Consider the following 21,647-nt stretch of genomic DNA (forward strand, 5'->3'; position numbering starts at 1 on the left):
GAGGCTTCCCAGGTGCCCGCGTTGCCATGTGGGGGAGGGAACGCAGTGAGGTGAGTCACCGCAGCGAGACCAGGGCAGTGCTGGGAAGCAGCAGACTGAGGCCCTCCTCTTTCCAAGGACGTTAAATTATTACATAAAAACATCACATAGTGAAGAACAAAACCGGACTGTGTGCCAGTTCCGCCCCAGGCCACTGCAGTTGCTGGCAGAATGAGGGATGCCTGGACCCCGAGGTGCCCTGGACACGTTCTGTGCAGGTCCCACTGTGAGGCTGGCGCTGTGTCCCCGGGAGCGGGTGTCCTGCTCCAGGGCGCTCCACGCAGCCCTGGCATCCCTGACCGCTTTCCCCGCTCAGGAAAGCCCCACGGCCGTGCCCCACTGTGGGCCAGCTGGTGCTCAGAGGAGCCCTGGCTAAAAATAAACCAGCTCTGACGTCAGCGGCCCAGAAAACCTGCTGCAAACTTCTCCTAAGGCAGCCACAAAGACACTCCAAGGGAAAGCTGGACACTCCTGTCTGACCCACTGGTTTGGACCCTGGGCCTCGATTATCACCCATCTGACCAAGAGGGAGAGGGGGCGGTCATCCTCGGGACCGGGTATCTGGCTGGCCTTCCAGCTGTGCCCAGGGCCCTGACCCCAGTGGCGGGCCTGGGTTTTCCGCAGACTGCAAAGCCAGTCCCCAGCACACACAGGCAGGCCGGTCCTCAGCCCCAGCTCAGCCCCAGCCCCAGCTCAGCCCCGCCATACCTTGCAGAAGAATTCACAGAGATCTGGTGGTGGATGGTTGTTTTCCAGCAAAGGGGCGATTGCCTGAAAGACAACGAGCCACATGTCAGTCGGAATCCCCAGAAGGAACCGTACAGGGGGTGTGTCTACAGAAGAGGGTTGACTCACGACGGAAACACAACCTCCCTGTCGGCCCACCCTCTAACTTGTAGGTCAGGGCTCCTAAATTTGGGGGGCACATGGCTCCCTTTGAGAAGCTGATGAATGCTCTGGCTGCCCCCAGAAAAACACACATATTGATGCATGTAACTATAGGGTTCCATGACCTACTGACGCCCCCTCAGATCAACAACCCCTGACGACGAGGCAGGACAGTGGTTACGAGCCCAGGCTTTGGGGGTAGAGTTCTGGATGCAAGTCCTGATTCTGGTGCTCACTACAGTGTGACCATGAGAGCAAGCTGCTTCCTGTCTCTGAAACCCCGGGCTCCCACCCAGAAAGTAGAGCAGAGTCACTGTGAGGGCTGGAGGGGCCGTATGTGCAGAGAAGGGTGCTCAGCCTGTACTGTCAACCTTTGGGGCGGGTGTTCCTATGGTGGCTGGAGACCATCAGAAATGTCTCCTGGTGGGTGTCTTGACGCACTAGACACCAGGAGTTACCCTAATCCAGGGGTGACCATCGGAAATGTCTCCAGACCTCTGGCCAATTTGACTCAGCAGTTAGAGTGTCGGCCTGCAGACTGAAAGGTCGTGGGCATGTACCTGGGTTGCAGGTTCGATCCCCAGCTGGGCTTATGCGGGAGGCAGGCGATCGATGTGTCTCTCTTGCATCCATGTTTCTCTCTCTCTCCTTCCCTCCCTTCTACTGTCTCTAAAAATCAATGGAAAAAATATCCTTGAGTAAGAATTAAAAGGAAAACAAATGTCTCCTGATGCACTTCATTTTATATTCAGGAAGGTTACACTATTTAATGCCCCTTGAATACATTTCTCAATGAGCCTTCTTAAGCCAGCTGGACAGTAATTACTGGTTCCGTGGCCATTTCTACGTAAGGTCCCATGGACTGAATGGTGTTTGATTTTTGATTTTTCTGTCCCTTTCATAAGTTCTGTTTTAATGTTTGCTAAATTTCAAAATCAAATACAAATTTTGAACAATTAAAAAATTGTGTTCAGCCTGGTTGATGTGGCTCAGTGGTTGAGCATTGACCCATGCACCAAGAGGTCGCCAGTTTGATTCCTGGTCAGGGCACATGCCCAGGTTGTGAGTCTGATCCTCAGTGGGGGGCATGCAGGAGGCGGCCAATCAATGTTTTCTCTCATCAATGTTTCCATCTCTCTCTCCCTCTCCCTTCCTCTAAAATCAATAAAGAAAAAAAAAAAAAATGGTGTCCAGACATTGTCAAATGCCCCCTAGGGGACAACCCTGGCCCCTGTTGAGAACCCCTGGTGTGAGTGCCTCTCTAGAGCCTGCGACAGGCCAGCTCTTAGTAAGCGTCAGTTACTAGACGGTTAATGGCTACGGGAAGTCCACTCTTTTTCCTGTTTGACACACGATTAGGAAACAGGAAACTCAGGACCCAGGCTGTGTGACCTTGGGACCATCGGGGAGGGGAAGAAACGTTTAACTGGACGTGAGTAGGAAAGGTGACACCCAGTTGACCAGTCACGCAGGTGAGAGTCGCTCAGTGGAAAAGGTAGTCACTGAAATGGAGGTTAGTCCTGTAGCAGCAACAATCAGGTGGACACGAGTTGGCGACCGGGCCCAGGGTCTTATTTGTCCAGGGCTGTGCATGTGCCTATTATTTTAACTGCTATGAAAGAAACGACTCACCCTGGCCGGTTTGGCTCAGTGGTTAGAGCGTCGACCTGCGGTCCTGAGAGACCTGGGTTCGGTTCCCCCTAAGGGCACGTACCTCGGTTGCAGTTTGTCCCCGGCCCTGGTCGGTCGTGCGGGTGGCAGCCACTCGATGTGTCCCTTTCACGTCGATGTTTCTCTCTCTCTCTCTGTTCCTCTCTCTCCCTCCCACTCTACCTGAACAAAAAAATGGGAAAATGTCCTCAGGTGAGGAAAAAAAAAAGAAAGAAAGAAACGACTTGAAATGAAATACAAATAGGAATGCAGTTTCAGGTGCTCGGGGGCCACACGAAGCTTGCGGCTACCGTGTTGGACAGTCCACGCACAGGAAGCTCCCCTGGCCAGTGAGGCTCAGCGTTGGGACGCGTGTGGGGACTCTGCTGCCCCTTCCCGCGTGCAGGCCTGGGAGAAGTGAGGTCACAGCAGAGACAGCTGGGCAGGGAGCCTCTGCCTGGCCTGTGGCTCTCTCCCCAGACCCAGCTCTGGGAGGGATCACATGCAGGGTACACCCCGGGGCTGAGCTCCTTCGATCACATCGGGCCCCTCTTCCATGAGAATGAGTCAAAGAACAGAGGAGTGGGGACCAATGAAGGATCCACAGCGGGCGTCAGGCACGGGTTTGGTGTTTCCACAGCAATGATCTCATTTGATCCTCATCACAGCTCGGTGAGGTCAGGCAGTGGTTACTTCCATTTATACAGACAGAGAGACAAAAAGGCTCAGGGAAGTTACAAAGCCTGCCCTAGTCACAGAATGATGGTAATTTTAAAAAGTATAATCAATAAGAAAGCTTGTATTTTTGTGGACTCTTTCTATGACCTAAGCACATTATGTATATTAGCTCATTTAACCCTTCCAGTAGCCCTGAGGGGAAGGCCCTGTTGTCACACCCATTTCATAGATGAGACTGAGGCTTAGCGCGTCAAGTTAGGTGGAAACTCCCTGAATGGCCATCTGGTTAAATAAAAATATTCTTGAGCCAGGAGAAAGAATAGGGGGAGGCCAATGGTTCTCAGCTGGGGTGACTCTGACCCCCAGAGCATATCAGCATGTGAGGACACTTTTTGATGGTCACTACAGGGGTGCTACTGGCATCTAGTGGGTGGAGGTAGGGATGCTGCTCAGCATCCTACAGTGCCCAGGACGGCCCCACGACAAGGGACTGTCCCTCCTCAAATGTCACCAGGGCCAAGGGTGAGAAACCCTGGGGGAGAAATGCACGAAAAGACTGGAAAGAATTTCCAGGACTTTTTGTGAAGTGAAAAAAACAAATGCAGAACACCACCACCCAGCCTGACGTCACTGAAGTTAACAACACATAGCAAAAACACAATGCGTCTGTCTGTGTGGCTTTGTCACCACCGGGATCCTGCGGGCTGCCTTTCAAGAGGGTGCTGGGCTGGGGTCAATTTTTTATTTTTACAATTAAAATATGCTCATGAAATACTTGCAAAATCAAAGATAATTAAAAATTCTTTTTCTTAATTGATTTCAGAGAGAGGAAGGGAGAGGGAGAGAGAGATGGAAACATCGATGAGAGAGAACATTGTCTGGCCGACTCCTGCATGCCCCCCACTGGGGATTTGGCCCACAACCTGGGCATGTGCCCTGACCAGGAATCGAACTAGTGACCTCTTGGTACATGGGTTGACGCTCAACCACTGAGCCACACTGGGCGGGCTCAAAGATAATTTTGATAAATTTAAATAAAATGTGAAGTTCTGCCCTGGCCGGTTTGGCTCAGCGGTTGGAGCGTCGGCCTACAGGACCAGAGTCCCAGGTTTGGTTCCCGCTAGGGGCACTTACCAAAAAAAAAAAAAAAAAAAGTAAAGTTCTTCCATGACTTGCAGCGAGTGTGCGGTGGGCCAGGGTCTGCACTTGGCTCTGAACCTGAACCCACATTCAGCGTTAAATCCACTTTCTTCCCCAGCACGGGGGAAGGCAGCTGGCATTTGGCCTCCAGGTCCATCCACGCTCACCCTGTGACACTCCAGCTGTTACCACCACCGACTACCTGTTGCGCGGACGCCTGGACTGATGGAGTGAATAAAGCCGACCCCAGTTACTCATAAAAGTAGTTATGAAAAATAACTACAATAAAAATATACCAAGCCCCGCTGGGAGAAGACTAATTGCCAACAGGTCAAATCAGAGAAGGTAACTGTCGGATGAAAGGCAGCTACAGAAGGCTGCGTGATGATGGACGCAGCCTGGGGAATGAGGAGTGCTGAAAGGGGGGCTGAGGGCCGGACCCTCAGATCAGATTCTTCCCTGTTCTCACGCATCCCCGCTGAGCAGGGAGCTCAGCCCGGCCCAATTAAGGGGTCAGCCCGGCCCTATTAGCCGGCTAACTGCAGGCTGGATTTCTTGGATCAAAATTTCCTTCCCCGGCTCATCCTAAGTCCAAAGCCCTTGCCCCTCCCTTCTAGGGCCAGGAGCCCAGAGGGACCCACAGGTGCTGGCAGAAGAGAAAGATGCCAACTCCTTCCCTGGCATTAACATTCCCATCTGCTTCTCCACCAGCCCGAGTCTCGTCACTTTGCCTCGCTGTGCTCGTCCCCTGCCTGGACTGTCACTCCTGGGAGCGCTCCTGTCCATCTTTCAAGACTCGGTTTGCTCACCTCCTCCTGGAGGCCCTCTGTCATCTTCCTCCCAGCACCGTCCCTGACAGAGGTCAGGGGCCTGTCCTCTGTGCTCCTCTAACCCCTGAACATGTTTCAGCCTCTGTTTCTTGATTATCTGTTGACCTGCCAGGTTCTCCTAGCAAACAGAAAGTACCTCGATGGTAGCTTTATGTCTATGGACTAGAGACCAGTGGCTGGCACAAACTTGTACTCACATGTCACCAAATGTTGTTAAATTATTTTGTTAATTAACAGTATGCCAGAGAAAGGTGGTGGTGAGTGATTGGGGGTGCCCAGATTGATGCTCCCCTATTCTGGCCAGAGATGGCAACGGGTGGTCAGTCTGGAGCACAGGAAAAACCTCTTTATTTTTAGCAATTAACCACTGTGGTTGGGACTCCACAGAAGTTGCTGCCTTTACTCTCCGCAATAAAAAACCCAGGGCTTATCTCCTTTGGTGCCAACAGAACCCAGCTGGGGCAAAGAGGTGCTTCTCTAGGCTGGGCTTGCGGGGGTCAAGTGGTTGGGGGCCCAAAGTCCTAACTCAGCTCAGAGGGGCACAGGGCCTGGGACGCTGCGGCCATGGGACTTCTTGGGCAGGGGCAGGGGAGTGTTCCGGGTCCTTCCCCAGGCGCACAGCCTCTGCCCTGCTTTCCGCTTCCCTACGCCTTGTGCTCCAGCAACGCTCAAGTTTCCAAAAATTACCACGTCGTTTTAAATCTCTGTTCATGTTTTATTTCCTCTCTCTGGAATGCCTTTACTCTGTTTTGCTATCTGGCAAATTCCTATTGATCCTTCAAAACCCAGCTCGGACATCGCTGCCTCCAGGAAGCGCCTGGCTTCTTCCCCAGGTGGGTTTATCTGGGCTCTCTCCAACGTGCCTCTGTTTCTGCAGTGATCCCATTTGTCTTCCTACAATAGATGGTGGACTCCTTGGGAGCAGGGGCTTGTCTCACTTATCTGTGGACTCAAATACCCAGCACAGCGCTTGGCATCCAGTAGGTGCAACTTCATTTCTTTCTTCTCTCTAGAGAGAGTCACGTTTTATAGCTTGAAATCACCCAGGGAGAAATTTACCCCAAAGATGCTTACATTAATAGTCAAGTCCCAGAAAATATCATCTCACTCTGCATACCAGAGAGAATTAAATCCAGGTTCTGTTTGAGGATTACTTAGAAGACATGGCCTGGGGCAGGAAAGAGACTAGTTCCGTTTCCACTAAGGGTTTTGCCTGTGAATAAGTTATATGGTCTCTGCTACCTCCTGCCTTCAACTCCCTCATCAGACTCAGGAAGGAGGAGGCGATTAAGACACATTTGCTGCAAACCTCAAAGACTGATAATTACATCCCCCCCCAATCAATCGGGGCTCTGAAATGTGCAAAAGCAGGAGGGAGACATGTTTGGCTTGAGAAAGAGAAAGCTGAGCAAGGTCGATGATGCTGGCGCCTCCAGAATGAGCTCAAATTGGGGAAGAGTTGTGCACACCGGGAGGTGGGCAGAGGGAGAGGGGTGGCGAGAGACTTACCACAATGATGTTTTCATGCTCCTGGGTAGTCAAGTTTGTGTTCTAAAGGGTGGGGCGCAGGAAGAAAACAAATAAATATTAATAAAATGAACATTTGTGTCTCAAAGGGCCACACAGTTTCACAATGCTTTCGGCCTCTCAGACCGAACAGTGCTGTTGCCTTCTCTGAATTCCAAGCTCAGGAGAAGATACACCTTGGGGCAGGGGGCATCATGTGCCCAGTCCCTGTTCCGCAGCGTGAGTTACGTGACCTTGGACAGATCACTTCCCGCTGAGACGTGGTTTCTTCCGTAAGTGGGACCCTCTCTGGGTGCTGGGAGAGGACACATGGACAGGGCTTACACCTGCGGTGGGCCCTGTCGTCGTGGTGCCACCCGGAAGCCAGAACAGGTTCCTGACAACCACGTGAAGAACAGACTTACGTCTGGGCTGCGTGCCAGTCTTTTAGGAGTGGCCTACATATTACCTCTGCGGTTCTCAAATTAGGTTCCTAGGGAACACTGGTGTTCTATAAGTTGACCCAAGATGTTTTAATTAAATTCCAATTCTAAGAGTTAACTTCCAAAAAATAAATGTGAAGTTGAGTGGATTAAACTTGCTTAATTTTTAGGTTTGATGCCCCCGACCAGGAATGTTCTTACACAGCCGGCAGCTGGCCTGCGACCCGGGAACACGCGACGGGGGAGGGATGCACATGTAATAACGGCCCAGAGCTCCTGGGAAAGCGCAGCAGCAGCCACCGCGGTCTCTTCTGCTGGTTTCGGGGCTCGCGCTGCTTTGTCTGTGTTGGTGAACACGGGCTCCTTCGGTGTCAGTTCATATTCTCTAACACAGTCACCTGCTGCTCACAGGATGCCTCCTCCCTGGACAGTGAGCTGGCAACATCGACCGTTCTGGGTTCTAGAAAGAGCCCACGGTACCCACCACCTGGGCGGGTCTAAGGAGCGCTGGGGTATCTAATGTGCTTACACCAACGGACGCAAAAGAAAACCTAGCGAGTCGTGAATCTGCGTTTGCCCAGCTGCCGAGGAAGGGAGGCGGACACAGGACCAGGGTCAGCGCCTGAGCTCCAGAGTCTCCAGGTTGCCATGGAGACAGCCTGACCCGCGTGCTTAGAACCAGGGAACACTTGGGAGGATGTTTTATGGATTCCAATGCCGTGCACGTGTGTGTGCGTGTGGACGTTGGCGTGTAAGCAGCCCGTCGAGGGCAGGTTATTAAACATCAGTTACTTTCCAGCTCAGGGAGATGAAAGGCCGGCTTCGCTCTTTCTTCCCTCCTGCCTGACTGTTGAGTTCACTGTGCCTCAGGCACTGTGTCAAAGCCTTGTGATACTCATCCCACCCATTTCTCTTCCTCATGCCAGTTCTCCTACTGTTTCCTACTATCCCCTCAACAAATGAGCTCCTTGAGACTCAAAGCTGCTCACCCGGGAACACGGCTAGGGGTTGGTGTAGTGGGGATTAGACCCCTCTGTCCCGATACCAAAGCCTGGGTCTCCAGCCACCGAGCCACGGTGCTCAGCCCACGCAAATGGCAGCTCCGTCTTTCATGCTGCCGTGTCCAGCCCGTCCCTCACCGCACCCATCACCTTTCCGGGAAGAGCCTTAAGCGAGCACAGAGGCTGTTTAATTTGTCAGTCACCAGTGGCCGCCCGAGCCACTCTGCAGGGACACTTTTCTCCACCAAGGCCATGTTGAATAAACCCTGGGTGGAGAGCGCTCACTAAGAGCCGTTGCTTGGAGGGGACACTTGAACCCCAAGCTGAGTGGCCATTCCACACACTCAACTCAACAAAGGCCTGGGAGGTTGGGGACACCGGCTTCGCTTGGCTGGTGGACGGAGGGCTCTCTCAGAATTGTTCTGCCCCCTAAGAGACCCGTCTTTCCCCTCCATCCCTCGGGCCCCTGCCCACTTTCTGGTGGCTTAGGTGAGGACTAGCAGTAGGCCTCGGAAGCAACTTGAGTAAAGAGAACAGACAAAAAAACTAGCCCGTATATTCTAAACAAAAACCGGCAAGGAGGAGGGGGGCTCCGCTTGCTTTTCCAGCCGTGCCACCTAGCCAGGCAGCTGCTGGTGCTTGAGTCAGGACCACAAACATCTCCTGGGCAATGTGTGAGCACGTGGCAGTGCTCCTGCAGGTGAGGCCGACGCTCCGGTACGAGAGCACCGCCCCTCAGGTCTGTGAACGGCGCGGATCTCAGCCCCAGTTCAGTGAGGAAGAGTGGATGCTGAGAGGCTGGGAACATTCCCACAGCCGGTTAGCTCCTGAGGGTGGAAGTAGGTCTTTCTGACTCCACACACCTGATCCTTTTTTTTTTTTTAATCATCAGATAAAGAGGGAGGGAGAAAGAAACATGGATGTGAGAGAGACACATTGACTGGTTGCCTCCCGACCAGGGCCAGGAACAAACCACAACCAAGGTATGTGCCCCTTGACTGGAATCGAACCCGTGACTCATTAGTCCATGGGCCGACGCTCTAACCACTGAGCCCAACCGGCCAGGGCCACACACCTGATCTTAGCCACTGCCCCACACAGGCATGTTTCCCCCTCACTAACGAGACCCCACCAATGCAGGTTCCTGTCACACTTACACACCAAAGCACGGGCTTCCCAACTGGGCAGACCTACGTGTGGGTCCCAGCCCACCACTTCTCCCAGTGACCCTGGGCAGGCGACTTGGCCTCTTGGAGCCTCTGTTGACTCTTCTGCACATTTTAATACTTAGCTTGCAGAGTGTCTGGGAGAAATGCAAACAACCGGCTCTGAATGCCTGCCAGAGTGCTCGTCACAGAGCGTGTGCTGAACAAGTGTTAGTGTCACGAGGACAGGTGGTAAGCTTACTGCAGGAGGTGCCGCCGGGGCTGCAGTCCAGCTCTGTCCCTTACCAATGGCAGCGCTTGTCAGAGAAACAGGGTAAATAATACTGACCCCAGCCCAACACACAGTAGGTACACAGCAAATGCAAGCTTCTTGTTTGTTTTCTTTTTTTCCCCCTTAAATGCTTCTGTCTCGCTACTGAACCATGTGGAGATCAGCTGACTTTGAGATAGTTGATTTAAATCTCGAGAAGTAGTGCAAAGGCCCATGGGCCTGCAGTCACATTGAGACAGGCCAGTGAGTCAGGACAGTGGAACAGGGAAACTGAGGCAGATAGCTGAACAAACTGACAGAGCAATTTGCAGCGGATACAGACGGCCACCTCCCCAGAGATAACATCCAGGCCTCAGGTGTATCTCAGCTCCAGACCCAGAAGAGCAGCAAAATTAGGTGGGTGACACCAGGACCAGCTGCAATGACTAACGACCCCCTGGCACTGACCAATCAGTGAGGACAACGACCCTGAAGGAGCTCACCTAGAAAACTGATGAATATTCTGTTGAAACCCTCCCCTGAGACCGCCCCTAAGATTCCTGCCTGCAAGAGAGATAAAAGCCTCGACAAAGGAGCCAGTGCAAGCTCTCCTTCCCAGCAGCACCCCCCCCCCCAGGCACCGCACCTCCTAAACTCCAAGGGACCCCATGGGGCTTGCAGCCCGGGCAGCAGCAGTCATCCCGGGCAACCCCCCGAACCTGTCCCCAAGGCCCCCTTTTCTCTGACTTCTCAGTGAGCCCAAGCAGCCCAACAGGCTCATTTTCCCAGCCCTTCCTGTTCCACTGTCCCCAGCTTTGATAAATGTCCTCTAAAATTCACCTGGACTCATTTTGTGAGACTTTCCCTGCACGAAGTCAAGAACCCACACACCACCTGCTGGCCCTAGGCAGACCCGCCCAGAGCCAGGTCCCCTTTCCAGTAACAACATGAAATGTATGTGAGATGGGAAAGAAACCCCACCAGAGGTTGGCAGCAGTGTCATCTGCCACCTCCGCCATCATCCTGATGACGGTGGCCGAGACTGGGGGGGCGGAGACACTAGGACCAGGTGGTCTTGTAGGAACTACAGGGCCCTCAGGTGGGATGAGATTCCCAGCCCCACCGCTCCCTTGGCAGGCTGGTATCTCTGGACCTGTCTCCTCATCTACGAGACGGATGGCCATCTCTCAGGGAGAATGTATTGAATGAGATGCTGGGTGCGTGGCGCCTGCCTGGCACAGAGCGGCTGCTTACCGAAGGAGAGTTCCTTCCCTTCCCCAGTGAGAGGCCAGCCCCTGCCTGTCGACCCTTCCCCAGCTCGGGGTGGGAGGCCTGCACTGGAGGCGGGGCACCAGCCCCCAGCCTCAAGGTCTGGACCCTGACCGGCGTTCCTCTCAGAGCCTGTCTTCACTCCTCTGGAACAAGGCGGGCCTCCCGCCTGGGGACACAGCCTCTGCTCCTCTGCTTGCGACCGTCACTGCCTCTTTCGTCCTCTTCCCTCACCGCCTCCCAAGGTGAGGGGCCCTCTCAAGTCATCAGACACGTAAGGCCTGGGCCAGTTTCCTGGACTGACAGGCAGTGACCAGTGTAGGTCTGCAGAGAGAGGGCCAGGTCTAGGCAGCAGGGAGCTTTGCGGGAGTTGGTGGTGGTGGTGGGAGGGGTGCAGGAGCTACCCAGGGAACCAGAGTGTCAGAAGACAAGAGCCACCGCTGAGGGAAGTGGACAGAAGAGTCACTCTGGTGGCCATGCATAGTTTAAATCAGGAGTCATCAACTCTAGTGTCCCCAGGGGGCTAGGCAGGCAAATAAACAAGAGGAGTAATAACATTTGTTAAGTGCTTAGAACAGTGCCTGGGACAGAGTAAACAGTGTCTCCTCGCGCCCCTGGCCTTCTAACAAACGCATGCCTCAGTCCCTGACGAAGCCTCGCTGTCTGTCTGACCGCTGCCAGGACGCAAGCTCCAGGAGGGCAGGACCCGTCTTCACTCGTCGCCCAGCGTGGCGCCGGGCACACGCACCCACTTGAAGCGCAGGCCGCCTGCCAGAGCCCACAGCTTGGACGGGAGCGCTAAGCCACGCCGGCGGCGAGCTGCTGCTGGAATTCCTGACTGCTTCTACAGAGAACTTGCAAAGTCCCATTTTGGTGTGAAATCTCCTGTTTAAAAATCCTGTGCTAGTTAAACAAAGTACAGCTGTAGGCTGTGGGGGTGACTAGGGCAGGAAACCATACTGCCTGGACCGCAGGCACTAGGTGGGCCAGTGCTGGGGGAGATGGGCCAGGACCGCCGGCCCCAGCACCACGGGGGCAGGAAGCAAGGACAGTTGCCGGGCTCCCCCGATGTGCTCCCACTTGGGAATGAACTAGAGAATTCTGAAGTCAGCAGTCATCACCAGCCCAGCCCAGCCCAGGCCCAAGACCATACCTCCCCACCTCCCCGCCATGTCCCATCCCCAAGTTGTCATGGGGCAGGGCAGTGGCAACTGTCCTTCACCCCTGCCACAGGCCTGGGACAGCACAGCTAGAAGAACTGGGCAAACCTTCTCAACCCCCTTGAATGGCTGGGGGGAACTGCTCACCTGCTCAAGCAACAGGGAGACAGCATGACCTCGAATCCAGTTCTGGTTGAGTCGGTGTGCAGGCAGGTAAAGGGGAATACAATAATTTAAGTGGGGGGCGATGAGGCGCGAACCCCAGCGAGAGCAAGTGCCTTACCTCTGAGAGCAGTTTCGAGACAATTTCCAGTGGGGCTTGGTTGATGGAGTCATCTTGCAGGGGGGATGTCAGGGCCATGTCCACCAGAGTCCGGATCTCCTTCAGGACAACTTCCCAGCGGCTTGGGTTACTCAGGACTTTCTTATATTTGTAAATCTTTTTCTGGTCAGGAGAAAGACACACAAGGTGTTATTGCTATGCCGAGGGCAGAAGATACAAGAGGATCAAAGAATCAGACGGTTAAGGTGTAAGAGGCCCCAAGACGCCGTCAGCGTGGGCCACTCTCGCCCCGGAGAAGCTGACACCTGAAGTCAAGGGTGCCCTTGCAGACAGCCAGGCCTCCTGAACACAGAAGAGTCATTCCCATCCTCCTTCCAGTAACTAAGGGGAAAAAAAGGTTTCTTTTTCCGATCCTATCTTCTGCCAATTTTCCCCCAAGTGTGCAGTGCACTAGGAGTGGAAACATTCGTGGGTCCACAAAGGGACTTTGACTTGGAAGCACTGCCTCGGCTCATCAGATCCCAAGAGGTCCCCTGGGAAGTGGGGTTCAGCTAAGAAACAGGATGGACAGGCTGAGGGCAGGGAATTCAGCTCCAGCCAGGTGGGGACGAGCCCAGGATGGCCCCCAGGCAAGGTAAGGCCGTCTTCAGCTTCCACCTGCAGGGGAGACGGAGCACTCTCACCTTCGCTCAGGCGCTCAGGAGCTCCTCGCGGAGGCTGAAGCCAATGGCTGCTGCCTCCCTGGACTTGAGGCAGTGAGCTCCGCCTCTCTGACATCATGGAAACAGGAGCCCTCCCTCAGAAGGCGAGGTCTCAGCCAAACCCCGCCCCCTTCCCCATCCCAGCTTGCTGGGGAGCCTCTTTCTAACTGGAAGGACTCCTTCAGTAAGTGCGCTGCTCCAGGGGAAACCTAATTTTAGTGTCACGGAGCCAGCAGCCAGCTGGGGTGACATATCACTATCTCTGAGCCAAAGTCTGAATGAGGGGAGGAAGAAGGAGGAGGTCAGGGTCCCCCTGACTGAGTTAAGAATTACAATGTGGTTTTGGAAGAGAGTACCTGGGGACCACAGCCACGTCAATGTCAACGTGAGCAGTAACTGTGCTGAGCGAGGCACTGGGGTGGAGTGAGAGATGCGAGAGGCAGAGTCTGGGACACACCTGCCTCTAGAAAACATTTCACCCGCTGAGCCTCCATTTCTTCTTCTGTAAATGAGGCATGAAAATACCTTGCAGCCTCTTGCCCTGTGTCGCCTTAGTAATCCTGGACCCACACCGTCCACTCTCTGTTTGGAGTTATGGAAGCCCAGTCCAGACAGAGCAGCCACCAGTAACAAAGTTACTGTCCACTAAACATCCACCGGACAGGCTTGCCGTGCAGCCACCAGTAACAAAGTTACTGTCCACTGAGCATCCACCGACAAGCTTGCCCTGCAGCCACCAGTAACAAAGTTACTGTCCACTGAGCATCCACCCACAGGCTTGCCGTGCAGCCACTAGTAACAAAGTTACTGTCCACTGAGCATCCACCCACAGGCTTGCCGTGCAGCCACCAGTAACAAAGTTACTGTCCACTGAGCATCCACCCACAGGCTTGCCGTGCAGCCACCAGTAACAAAGTTACTGTCCACTGAGCATCCACCCACAGGCTTGCCGTGCAGCCACCAGTAACAAAGTTACTGTCCACTGAGCATCCACCCACAGGCTTGCCGTGCAGCCACCAGTAACAAAGTTACTGTCCACTGAGCATCCACCCACAGGCTTGCCGTGCAGCCACCAGTAACAAAGTTACTGTCCACTGAGCATCCACCCACAGGCTTGCCGTGCAGCCACTAGTAACAAAGTTACTGTCCACTGAGCATCCACCCACAGGCTTGCCGTGCAGCCACCAGTAACAAAGTTACTGTCCACTGAGCATCCACCCACAGGCTTGCCCTGCATTTTCTCCCAGTCTTCATCGGATCCAAGATGACTGGCAAGGAAACGTTTCTGGTCTTTCCCTCTCCCTGCCTGATGAAAACTAGGCTGTCTTCAGCGGGTTGTTCCCTCTGCCCTTCTGGCCCTTCCTAGTTCCCGATGGGGAATGTGTGAATGAACAGGCAGAGGGCAGTAAGCGGTGAGACCCACGGGAGTGGGAAGGGGGAGGGGAGGGACTTGAGGACAGAGGAGATGAATGTTGTGTATGTCGGGAGGGACAGCTAAGCTGATTTACCCCAGGAAGATCGGGGGTGATGAGGGGGAAGTCAACTTTGTGACTTAACTGTGTGGGTGATGGGGACGATGATAGGGGTATGATTAGCAAGGAAGAGTCTCCAGAAAATCATGGAGTGTGAAAACAAATGGGAGAACGAAAAGGGGATACTTTTTGTATCGCTGTGGGTTGTACATTTTACCCTTTGAAAGTTTTTCTTTTTTCTTTCTTTTTTTTTTTATCCTCACCCGAGGACATTTTTCCATTTTCTGTTCAGATAGAGTGGGAGAAAGAGAGAGAGAAACATCGATGTGAAAGGGACACATCGAGTGGCTGCCACCCGCACAACCCAATCAGGGCCGGGGACAAACTGCAACCGAGGTACGAGCCCTTAGCGGAAACCGAACCCGGGTCTCTCTGGACCGCAGGCCGACGCTCTAACCGCTGAGCCAAGCCAGCCAGGGCCCTTTGAAAGTTTTTCAAAAGAGACTAGTTAAGTATCCGTGGTACCCCTGTAATTAAACTACTTATTAATATAACAGGAAAGGTGTAAAGGGAGGCCAGCCATCACAGACACGCCATCTGGGCAGCTTCGCCAGGAAGCTACAACTTCACACTCCCCAGGGGTCCGACGGAGAGGAGACAGATGCATGTCCAGTAAAGTTGGGGTGACACAGGGAAGGTACTTGCTTGTCAGTCACACCTGGGAACAGGTCACTGGCCAGAATAGGTGTGGCCACGGCAAGGGTACGGGATTTGGGATATTTAATCCCCTAAACAAATGAGTTCGCTCTCCTGTGCCCTTGGCTTTCTCTTATGCTCCTGAGGCTCTTGTTGCAGGCGGCACTCTCTTGGCCCACGGCCATGCGGACCCCACACACAATGGACTAATGGACTGTGACTAGCCTGATGCTGACCTGGACACGGCCACAACGTGGAACAGAAGCTCTGGACACAGGCTGTGCTTTTAGCCCCACTGAATCCCCAGCTGCACTTCTTCCAGGACTGCATGGAAGGCAATGGGACTCTGGAAACCCAGGAAGTTGCGTAATTCCACGCAAATAAAAATCACGCATCCTCCTGTGCGACTCTCGGAAAATTCTTTTTCTCCAGATATAAGGACTCCACACCCCAGCGCCCAGTGGGGAAAAGGATACCCTTATTCCCTGGTTACAGTTGAGGAGGGTGATGGTGACAATGAGTACCTGCTGAAATCGGTGATGCTGATGACGAGACCCACCCAGTTCTCCGAGGCTTCCCAGGGACTGTAACCAGCCTCGGTCCTGGTTACGGGCAGCGGAGCCTCCCTGACTGATCTAAGCAAACACAATGCGCCCAAAGACCAACGCGGCAGGGACGCTGCCCAAGGCAGAACCCCAGCACCCCAGCACCCAGGAGATGAATGCTCCTTTGAGTCCTGGACACTGCGGTTTCACTCTGTACCCAGAGAATTGCTTAATTTTTAAATGACCATGATACGGTCACAGAAACCTGCCATGTATTAAGCTCCAAAGGAAACCACAAAGATTCACCCTGGGGTCTTCCCACAGTCCCTTCTAGATCTGGACATGGCCTGAGCTTTCAGGGCCATCCCGTCTCTGCTGATCACCTGCAAGCTGTTTACTTTGTAAAGGACAAGGACTTGATGATTTTGTGAAAATGATGCATGCTTACTGTAAGACATGTACACTGCTGAAAATCACAAAGGAAAGGATAAATGAAAAAAGGCCTCAAAAATCCCACATCTTAGAAATAGCCACCAATTAATCTTTGGAGAACATTGTTCCAGCCAACCCTCATTTAAATGTAACTGAATATAGCCCTGGCCGGTTTGGCTCAGCGGTTAGAGCGTCGGCCTGCGGTCCAGAGAGACCCGGGTTCGGTTCCCGCTAAGGGCACGTACCTCGGTTGCAGTTTGTCCCCGGCCCTGGTTGGTTGTGCGGGTGGCAGCCATGTGATGTGTCCCTTTCACATCGATGTTTCTCTCTCTCCCTCTTCCTCTCTCTCCCTCCCACTCTACCTGTACAAAAAATGGAAAAATATCCTCAGGTGAGGATAAAAAATAAAATAAAATAAAATAAAATAAAATAAATAAAATAAAATAAAATAAAATAAAATAAAATAAAATAAAATAAAATAAAATAAAATAAAAGTAACTGAATATAGCCAACCATGGGGTGGGTGGTCTGAGTATAGTCCCCCACTGGCCACACTCGGACATCACTGAGACTCTGGGCAGCCAGGCCCTGACAGAGGGCCCAGTGGGCACCAGCAACCCCAATGCAGCTTCCAAGGAGCCCCCTTCACCGCTGCGCTCAGTCCGGGTGCTCACTGACACAGCCCCCTCTTCAGAGTGGGGAGGACAACAGCTCTCCCAGGAGTGCTTCTGGAACCCGAACCCTTGCTTAAGAGGCACCCCCAGAACAGTGCTCACAGAAGCTGCTTTCAAAACCAGAAGGTCCCGGGGTTTTAACAAGGCCCAACATTGAACGAGCATGTACTACGCACCAGGCACGGTGCTGGGCACTCATGGGCATCTTCTCATTCCACCCTCACAGAAACCCCAGGAGCTGGGGGCCCGCCACAGGCAAAGCCGTCCTGGGAGCAGGCTCGAAGACAAGAACCTGAGTGCAAATGGTTTATTTATTTGAGAGGTGCTGAATGACACACGTCAGTGCATGGTCGGGTAGAGAAGGCAGTAAGTAATTAACAGAGCATCACCATGCATCATGAAGGGACAACTGGCAACGTTACCCACTGTGGGAGTGGGTGCTGAATCCCCCGGGGACTCTAGGAGACAGTACAGATCATGCATTAGAGCTGACCCACCAGGAAGCAAGGAAGTTGCAGCATTTGTCCACCAGTGTGCTGAACACTCCAGTACTTCCGGCTGCCCTGCGCCCCAACAGAAGTGCTTCCACAGGCAGAAAAACACATGCCCCCAGCAGAGTCACACATGTTCACGGTGAGAAGTGATGCTGAGAGGTGGGGTGCCTGCAGCTTCTGTCTACACACAAGGATACTATCATGACCAGAGAGCTGACGTGACTTGCCCAGGGTCACACAGCTAGAAAGGGCAATTCAAGAGTCAAACTCGGTCCTGGTGACTCCAGAGGTTCCCCTCTCCTATCACGTCAGTCAGGGCCAGCACAGACGGTGGAGCGGAGGGAAGATTCGTCAAGAGACACTTGAAGAAGGGGTCAAGAATATCTGGTGGCATGGTGTGAATGCTGGGAAGTTCACAAGGCCTGAGAGCCAGGGTCCAGGTGGCCAGGGGGTGGAGGAGCTGAGGGAGGGGCGGGTGGGAACAGCAGGTGAACAGTGAGGCTGTGACATCACGGTCATGGGGTGTGGGCAGGCCACTGGTTCCCAGAAGAGGCTCTGAACTCTGGGATAGGACAGCCACAGGCAGAGGGAGGCCTGTCCAGGACCACAGGGGCCCAGCCACTCTGCCTTCAGGAACAAATTAGTAGGTTTCATCCCAGGAACCCTGATGAGCTCATCTGGTGATGAATCATGGTGGGGCAGGACGAGGATAGCTCTGTACCCTGACTGCCAGGCTCCCAGGAGCCTCGCGCTCAGCTCTGCAGTGTGGTGGGCCCACTGAGCCCACTTCACCAAGAGGGGCAGGTGCCCGCCTGCCATGTCCAGAGTGAATGGGCTGCTGGAATCCTTTGACAGGGACCTTTGAACTGTCTCCCTGCTTATTTTTGTGTAAGGAAGCCAAGAATGGTCTTAAACTTTTTAAGGGTTGTGAGGAAAAAAAAGGGGGGAGGGTAAATAAAATGTGGCCACAAGGCCCCAAGTATTTATTATCTGGCCCTTCAGAGAAAAAGTTTGCCAACCCCTGGCTGAAAAGGTCAAACCCCAGCCTAGCGGTAAGTGCATACATAATGCCACTCAACACTGTGAGCCATCGGGGACACATGCGCTCCAACCATAAGGAGACACCACTTCACACCCACCAGGCTGGATGTAACCCAAAACACAGATGGTACCACGTGCTGGTGAGGATGTGGAGAAACTGGGATCCTTGTGCTGGTGGGAATGTAAATTAGTACAGCATCACAAGAAAATAGTTTAACAGTTGCTTAATCATAAATGTATCACATGACCCAGCAATTCTGTTCCTAGAAATCTACTCACGAGAACTAGAAACAGACTCTATATAAAGGAATGTGCTCTGTGTATGTAGTAGCATTATTCATAATAGCCCCAAACTGGAAATGGCCCACATGTCCATCAACTGATGAGTGGGTAAGCCAGACGTGGTCTCTCCAGACAATGGCATAGTATTTGGTAGTAAGAAGGATGGAACTACTCATATACGCCACAATATGGACAGACCTCACACATGTTATGCTAAGTGAACGAAGCCAGATGTAAAAGACATACATATGATCCCTTTCATAAGAAATGTCTGAAAAGCCAATTTTTTAGAGGCAGGAAGTGGAGCAGGCACTGCCTGGGGAGGGCACATGGCAATGGAGACTGGACTGCAAACAGACTTGCGGGCCCCTGAGGACGACGGAAATATTCGAAATCTGGATTGTAGTGATGGTTGCACAACTCCATAAATTTACTAACATCATTGAATCATGCACTTACAATAGGTAAATTTTATTGTTTGTAAATTATACCTCAATTAAGGTGTGTAAAGAAAATCCCAAACTGGGCAGGCAGAGGACATCAGACAAAGCCAGAGGCAGTATGGCTCAGTGGTTAAGCATGCAGGTTTGGCTTTCAGCAGACTTCAGTTCAAGTCTAAGCTTTACTTCACCCATCCACTCATCCATCCATCCATTCATCTACCTACCCACCCAGCCACCCACCCATTCATCCATCATCCATGCAGGCATCACCCACCCATCTATCTGTCCAACCAATCAAACAACAAGCATTACTGGGAACCATCTACTATAATGTGCCAAGCACTGTGTTAAGTACTAAAGTGAGCAAAACAGACAGGCTGGTGCTCATGGACCTTAGTCTCTTACTTTGCTCATCTGCAATATGGGATGAGAATAACTAACGTCAAAGGCTTGCCATGGCCATTCACTGAAATGGCATCATGCACATATAAATGTGTACTATAATGGAGCTAAAGCACCAGCACCAATCCTGGCTAAGCAGCGGTTCTCATTCGTATCACGTACCAAGTCCTGGGAATGGATGGTCCAAAGCAGGCAGGACTCAGGAGGGCTCCCAGCATCCATGACTAAACCCCACCAGCTCCTGAGACAACCGAGCCAGCAGGAAGAGCCTGCTGCCTCCCATGAGGAAGTCACTCCACTGCAGTTCTCACCCTCTGATTGTCAGGGAGGGGACGTTACCTGGGCAACATCCGCCATCTCTCCGGCAACTGCTCCCACAGCAGAGGCAACCAGACGCCCGGGTTCTCCGGCCTGGGAAAGCAGAGCCTGTGGCTCCTCCACAGGAGACGAGAGCTGTCACTGGGAATGTGATCCTCGCCAGGGCAGGTGACTCAGAATGTGCTGGAAGCACGCCTCTATAATGTGCCAAGCACTCTCAGTGATAGGGGCTGGGGCTCTGCTGCTGCCGCAGCCTCGGAGGCTCAGGCTCGCACAGCACGCATGCTCCCACCCGTCACGAAGGCTGCAGGGGCACTCCTGGAGCGCTAAGACAAACGAGCCAGCGAGGAACCGGATTGGCTTTCAGGTTTCTCTCCAGTGAGATCCCAGAGCTGTGCTGCCAGCATGAAGCCCCCAGCCCCAGGTGGCTACTTCCATTTAACTTAATTAAAGTGACCTACAACTAAATCTTTGGTGCCTCGGTCCGCTGGCCACATTTCAGCTGCTTGATAGCCACAGGTGGCTAGGTGCTGCCACACCGGATGGTGCCGATAGAGAACATTTTCATCACCGCAGAAAGTTCTGCTGGGCGACGCTGTCCTCCGGTGTTGGCGTCCCCTCTGTCATCTTGCCCCCAGAGGACCAGCAATGTGCTCACTGCTTCTTCCTACAACTCAGGCAATGCTGTTTGCCGGGGCTAGTATGTGAGCTGCAGCCTAGTATGTCCATCTGCCCAGGCCCGCCAACTTTCCCTCCAGGTCTACAGGCTGCTGTCCCAAATGTCCCTTGTACAAGCAGGGAGAATGACTGGTTGGGAAACTTCTCTGGTTTCCCTGATTCCTAGACAGGACCTGCTCACACCTTCCAGGCTCTCTGGGGCTGTGGATGCTGATGTTGCTAGGTAATGCACCATCCCTGCCAAGCCAGTGTGATTCTGGAGGCCCTGACACTTGGGCGGGGGGATATTTTTGGCCTTCTCTTTAATCCTCCAGAATGGCTTCCCCTAAATCCTTTTAGCATCAAAGATCATCACTTTGTCTTCAGATACAACCCAGGCCTATGAGTGATTTGTGACTGTCAACCCCAAACTGCCCATTTGGCCCTCCGGTCTTGATCATCAACCTCAGGCCATCTCATAGCCTCTCAGCTTACCCTGTGGCCTCCGCACAGAGCCCCTAACTTAGCCAATACAATTACTCAGCTGCTACCTGCTGGCCTAACCAATTGACAGATGGACTAATCAATGATCACCCTGTGGGGACTCCGGGTTTTAAAGATAAGTGTAAGGACACTTGCTCTGGGCATTGGCTCTATCGGGGGAAAGGAGAAAACAACCAAAAAATGAGACACAGCCCAGTCCTGTCAGCTGGAGCGTAAGGCACAGCTCAGTTCACTCTAAGAAAGCCACTGGTTACAGCAACACTGACCACCGCTCATCCAGTGCTTCCATGTTCCAGGAACAATCATAGTGGGTTGTGACAGGTGACACACAGTATAATCATGAACACTTTTGGAGGGCTCTCCACAGGCCTGGCCCTAAGCTAAGCACTTCATATAAAAATAACTTTCTTAGCCCTGGCCGGTTTGGCTCAGCAGTTAGAGTGTCAGCCTATGGTCCAAAGAGACCCGGGTTCGGTTCCCGCTAGGGGCACGTGCTTCGGTTGCAGTTTGTTCCCGGCCCTGGTTGGGTCGTGTGGGAGGCAGCCACTCGATGTGTCCCTTTCACGTCGATGTTTCTCTCTCTCTCTCCCTCCCACTCTATCTGAACAAAAAATGAAAAAATGTTCTCCGGTGAGGATTAAAAAAATAAATTAATTAAAATGTTAAAAAGAAAAAAAACATTC

The 21,647-nt window shown here is 52.9% G+C and overlaps 1 protein-coding gene across 2 annotated transcripts in view; it reads right to left on the reverse strand.

Moving 5' to 3' along the window:
* LOC118639029 (c-Maf inducing protein) overlaps positions 1–21,647 on the reverse strand; it is a 250,187-nt gene that overhangs the window by 39,963 nt on the left and 188,577 nt on the right. For both annotated transcript variants that reach the window (XM_036275195.1, XM_036275196.1), the window contains 3 exons: positions 12,304–12,465; positions 6,735–6,776; positions 748–810 (listed from right to left, as the gene is read on the reverse strand). In XM_036275195.1, coding sequence (XP_036131088.1) covers positions 748–810; positions 6,735–6,776; positions 12,304–12,465 — 267 coding nt within the window. The remainder of the gene's footprint in view (positions 1–747; positions 811–6,734; positions 6,777–12,303; positions 12,466–21,647) is intronic.

The sequence above is a fragment of the Molossus molossus genome, unplaced genomic scaffold (genome assembly GCF_014108415.1).
Source record: "Molossus molossus isolate mMolMol1 unplaced genomic scaffold, mMolMol1.p scaffold_m16_p_21, whole genome shotgun sequence".
Classification (NCBI taxonomy): domain Eukaryota; kingdom Metazoa; phylum Chordata; class Mammalia; order Chiroptera; family Molossidae; genus Molossus; species Molossus molossus.